Genomic DNA, 6,000 nt, shown 5'->3' with positions numbered 1-6,000 from the left:
CAGACCTGGCTCCTCGGTGTCCAAAACAAAACGTGAATAGATGAAGTGTCTCTCTCTGAATGTGAGAGAAACGTTTTCTCTCGCAAATCTAAGCTGCGCTCTATGATAAAATGAGAGTGATGATAAAAGGGAGAATGGGCAGTGCCGCCTCTTGCGGCGTGGGTGGGGCCGACAAGAATAGACTACATTATGCAGTTCATTTAGTTAACAAGTGAAATAATAGGGAAGCGTGCAGTGGGAATGCCGAGAGAAAGGCACAAAACCCTATTGAGTGCTCTTGGGCGCTTGCAGCGTAGCCGTCACATGGCCGAACCGAGTCCACGGCGGGTATTTAAGGCGCGGCGCTGCGCCTTCAGCACCACTTCGCTGTCCACCGTCCAGAGGAGAACAGCAGCCTCACAGTCGACACGACGCGCCGGCTTCAACTTTTTTACATCACGCTTGAGCAACACGTTTTGCAAACATGCCCAGATCCTTTCTTGTGGATTCCTTGATTTTAAGGGAGGCCAACGACAAAGGAAGCGAGAACCACCCACCTTTATTTCCGTACGCCGTGCACTCCGCGCACCATCCGCACGCGCTGTCCGGCTCCTGCCACTCCAGGAAAGCCGGGCTTCTGTGCTTCTGCCCGCTGTGCATGGCCGCGTCCCAGCTTCACCCGTCTCCACCGGCACTGCCGCTCCTCAAGGCTTCGTTTCCTCCCTTCAGCTCACAGTACTGTCACTCAGCGCTGTCCAGGCAGCACACCTCATCCAACAGCGTCAACCTCAGCCACGCACCGGGGATTTACCAAGCTGCGTACTCAGTGCCAGACCCACGGCAGTTCCACTGCATCTCCATCGGTAAGCAGAGAAACATTTTGAAGTGAGAGTTAGTGCTTTAAGCCACACGACATGTGTTTTTATTGACACGCAATGTCTGACAATGTCTCTTTCTTTACTTTCACAGAAAACAGCAACAGCAAACTTCAGAGCAGCAAGCGCATGCGCACCGCCTTCACGAGCACACAACTTTTGGAGCTGGAACGCGAGTTCACCTCTAACATGTACCTCTCCAGACTGAGGCGCATCGAGATCGCCACGTACCTGAACTTGTCCGAGAAACAGGTGAAAATCTGGTTCCAGAACCGCAGGGTGAAGCACAAAAAGGAGGGCAAGAGCAGCGGCCAGCGGACTGGATCACATAACTGCAAATGCTCGTCCCTGTCGACGGCGAGATGCTCGGAGGAAGAGGAGGACGACATTCCCGTATCCCCGTCCTCTTCAGAGAAGGAGGATGCAGATCTGTCCGTCTCCCCCTGAAAGACTTTGGTCCTCCTGATTTTGAAAGCAGCCAAAAAAAAAAGAGAGACTGTTCCTCTTGTGTTCAGATGCCTGTACATAGACAGAGAATATTTAATCAGGGGAATTGTCACCCTGAGTCATTGTATAGATGTATACATGTTGTACGTTTTGTATGTAGTTTTTTTCTGAAAACGGTCAATTTGTTGTTGCCAGTATCATGAGTATGATAGGCATATTTGTAAAACCCAAATGACGGAGAACAATACCAACGTTGTTTATTTGTATTTTGGGGAAGGACAGTATTTTGTATACACAGTGAATACTGCTTATAGAGTCATTCTATGTGGATGGAACTGTTACTTAAATATGGAAAACTGGAGAAAGGCAGACAATTCCCTCACTGTCCCATTGCTGAGACCACTCTGGAATTATATCTTCAGTGTAATTGAAAAATATTTATTTATTTAAAAATGTTGATACTTAAATAAAAAAATATTTCTGAGCGCCAGACAAACGTGTCGTGTGGGTTACATTTCTTTTTTTCCTGCTCACTGATTGCGCACAATGGCGCGCGTAAAGTCACCGTCATAGTAACTTCACCACTGATTAAAACAAAAACAAAGTTTTGTTTTTGAGAGAAAACAGTGAAATAATGCGTCATAATCTTTGGTCAAAATACTAATACATATTACACACACACATTACACATATATTCCCTTATTTCAGCGCACGAAGGGAACGTTGTTGTGCGTGGCGACACATTGTTGAACGAGAGAATGATGGAGCCAGAAAACAAATCGGGGGGAAAACAAGTGTATTTTCAGCACTCTACAAACTAAATGTGCCTGTGCGTCAAGGGAGCACATTAGGCTATAGATGAACCGAAGGAGTAAATCAAATGCTCCATAATCTTAATCACTCGGGGCTGATGAAGACATTGTTATGGGCTCCTCTTATGTGCCTTCCCTGGGGGAGACCCTGAGTTCAGATATCACTGCCTGGTTCTTAAGCTCTTTTCAGATTCCATCCCGGCTGAAATGATCAGTCTCGTGCAACTGGGTTAATAATCACCACGGGTGTATTATGGTCAATCGGCAATTTGCATATCTTAATATCGATCTGACATGAAAATAAATGAGGAAAAGACGCAGCCTGGTGTCCATGACCTTTATTGTTCACGGCGTTGACGCACCAGTGGTGTCAAGTTTATTGTTGGTTTTATGGGCTGCAGGTGGGGTTTAGACCTAATAAAAGACCGCAAGTCAGATTTCACAATACACACATAAATATTTATTAACTCTTTGATAGGTTTTTTTACGCTAAATAATTCAAAACACAAAATGAAGCTGATATGCCAAGTCAAAAACATAGCATACATACATTTAGTCTAACAGAAAAACATCCTCTGTACACAGTTAAGGTTAATGTTTATCTAAGATTTAGGTAATGTGTTATGTTCGTGTGTGTAGTTCAAAAATATATATATATATATGATTAATAAAGCATCTCAAAAAGAGACCGAGCCATGAGTTTGGCATTTAGTCCTAGTTGTGTTCGCCTGTTTTACGCACCGCTACAGTTGCTCTTTGTATGAAGCACCGCTTCTCAAAATTATATGTATCATGTTGAATAGGCTTTAAATGACATTTCCCTTCTTAGAAGCGTATATGTGGACTTTTTTTAAAGGGAGAAAAAGCTGTTCTTAAATTGCGTACAGCACATTATCTGCATCAGTGTGCCTTTTCTGGACGTGGAGTTTCACTCGTAAACTTACATTTAATTGTTCACTTAACTATTTTAACAAAACTCTAATATTTGCATTTGTTAAGATATGGGATTAGACTATTTTGTTAATTGCACCATAGAGCCCCATTTTGCTCACAACGTCCTCTGCAAAGCGCCCTTTATCCATTCAATAGCCCGGGGGTATGCGCCCTGGGGGAGCTTATACGCCCGGTGCTCCAAATGCTCAATTTATTTATTCTTAATTTTGTGCTGATCAATTCATTGAAGCAAAAAGGACTACGGTGTCTTTTTAAAAAGAAGAAAGGGGAATTGTGGACGTAACCTTGACGGAGCTGAAGAGAGGGCTTCCCTGACGCTGGAGAGCCGCTTGAGTCAACAGGCGCCCATCTAGCAGACTCGCCCTTGTCTTTATTCAGGCTAATTTTTTATTTACGGCTTTTCTTTGACATGTCTCTTATCTATCAGATTAAAAGAACAGCTTGTAACAAATCAGTCTGCACGATTTACAACAGCATTAAAAGGGGACAAAGGGAGCAGGCAGTCAGTACCTGAGAGTCTGGTAGACGGCGCGGCGCTGCAGCTGATTCGATGGTTTGAAAATACGCACGAAACAAAATACTTGAATCCTGAAAAAGAGCCTTTGTACGTTTCTTTAGAAATCAAGCAATTCTGCATGACAAAGGACAATTAATAAGCCGTCTTTTCACGACCAGCAGCTGGTTTCCCCGTCAAGGAAAGTTGGAAAAAATTCAGGCTGAATGCGCGCAAAAGCCCTTTGCGCGCAGACAGCAACCCAAGGTGACCCATTTGGCACAGTTAAAATAACCAAGCCGAAGTAAAAGCGAGGGAACTGTCAAAAACATTTAAGCTGAAATATCTTGAAATTGCAAATCCCTTTATGTGGAGGGACGCTGCCGATGTGGGTTAGTCGTACAAAGGAGGTGGTTAAGTTGGAGAGGCTTTGGAAACGGACACGTGGCTTCTCAATGAGAGCTCTTTTGGACCCGCGTGGCTTGCTGTGGCACTGCACATTCAACTACTTTAAACTTATCCTGCTAAACAACTAAGTGCAGTAAACCCAACATGTTAAACTGCAAAGTTAAACAAAGGACTTTATTAACTTTTAAACACTTTTGCACATTTATAACGTGTTTGTTTTCTCGTATTTATAAGGACAAGTCGCTGCTGCTCCACGACTCCAGCCTCGCCTGCACAAGCAGAGAACAGGGTTATTGTTATTAAAAAATAGACTATACTTTGCCAAGAACCTTTTTTAATATGCATCCAATAGTTGGATGGACTTTCACACACTTTATGATTTTAGTTGTGTGGTGCTATTTTACGTGTAGTTGTGATTAGAATGAAACTGCGTATTGATAAAGACACAAACACAGAAATAAACATAGGAATCTAAGCGTGATTTCAACATTAAAAAGTTTACATTTTGGATTAAAACAAGGTAAGTACGTTAATATGATATCCATGTGTATTTTGTATTATTATTTTTGGAACAACAGTTTCTATTGCCGTCTACATTCTTTTTTTCCCCTGTGGTTAAAGTGGAGAACATGGATCAGCAGCATGTATAATTATGGAGCCGTTAGTGGTGACAAAGTGTGTTCAGCCTGCTCAAGTGGCAGAGAAGGAAACCGCTCGCCAATGCCTTGAACTGCGCCTGCTGCTTTTCGGGCTGCAACATTTGAACCCATTCAGCTGCATATAATCTGTTTAACAGCTAATCAGTAATGTAAGATGAAGGACTGGCACGCAGCTCCACTTCTCCTCAGCCAATCCCCTCCTCTAATTGAATATTCAACGCGCGCACCGCGCTCTGCTTGCCTTTTTCAGCGTGTTGACTGAGAATACGCCTTTTTGATTCTAGCCCATGCACAAGCAGTGTCAAAGGTCAAGAAATAATGAACTGCGCAGACATGGACAAGTGCCCTTTGGAATAGCCGAGGCTGCTCCGCAATGACTACTGCACTTCATTTGGGAATTTGGTCAAAAATATAACATGTGATGTTTGGTTAACATTACATTGTCACGTGCGGTTAGAGCTCATGTGCGACAAGAAGCCTTTGATACCTGGGGAATAGTGAGATAAGGTATGTAGCAGCTCACTTTAAAGTCCAGGTAAAAAAAAAAAAAAAAAAACATATTGATATAGTACAGAAAATTAGATCAACATATATTAGTGTTATTTTTTCCATTCTATACCTGTGGACTATTTATGACAAAAAGAAAATAAATGCACATGCTTTATGAATTATAACACTACCTAAACATGTTTTTCATTCCCCTGCAGTGAAACTATTTAATGCAGACATACAGTACGCACCCGTGCACACAAACAGGGTTTTACCATGCACAGATGTACGCGAATGTCCCCTCTCACGGTGCATGTAGAGTATTATTGGATAGTGGATGTAAAGGCATACCTGTTTTCAGCAGGTCGCTCGCTCTCTGTTTATCCCGCAGTTCGCCGACTTGTTCAGTTCTCAGTGTGGAACAGGAGCGTCATCTGGTGGCAAAGACCATATAGTTAGAGTTGGTCAGCATGGAACATGCACAACAAGGCTCCGTAGAAATTTGAATAATTAAAAAAAAAAAACAACAACAACAAAACATTGACTGAATGCATTTTAATGCTGCGTTATAATAATTATATAAAATAAAATACCTCATGCGAGTGTAATTAAAGTATAGGCATTCTGCTCCCAAATACAACACATGCACAAATGTGATCTGCAAAGGGCCCCTTCCCTGTGAGGGGGCCCCTTAAATGGTCCTCATTCACACACAGCAGAACCACAGCCTCTTGTATGTTGCTCCACTCAGTGAACTGTGTAAGTGTAAAGAGAAAATTGTCTAATTAGTGTAAATTTAAACCACAAGACACTCTCATTCAACAACTGTAGCAAGTTGTATTCCACATACATCTTAATTAAAGGTGACATGTCGACAGAAACAA

The 6,000-nt window shown here is 42.6% G+C and overlaps 1 protein-coding gene across 1 annotated transcript; it reads left to right on the top strand.

The window, feature by feature from the left end:
* Window positions 1-256: 256 nt before the first annotated feature.
* gsx1 (GS homeobox 1) lies at window positions 257-1,778 on the top strand. Its single transcript, XM_058627723.1, has 2 exons — window positions 257-842; window positions 949-1,778. Exons 1-2 carry the CDS (start codon window positions 464-466, stop codon window positions 1,299-1,301), a joined length of 732 nt encoding a protein of 243 aa, XP_058483706.1. The 5' UTR covers window positions 257-463; the 3' UTR covers window positions 1,302-1,778.
* The last annotated feature ends 4,222 nt before the right edge of the window (window positions 1,779-6,000 follow it).

The sequence above is a fragment of the Solea solea genome, chromosome 4 (genome assembly GCF_958295425.1).
Source record: "Solea solea chromosome 4, fSolSol10.1, whole genome shotgun sequence".
In the NCBI taxonomy this organism is placed as follows: domain Eukaryota; kingdom Metazoa; phylum Chordata; class Actinopteri; order Pleuronectiformes; family Soleidae; genus Solea; species Solea solea.
This window is presented reverse-complemented; position numbering and strand designations above follow the sequence as displayed.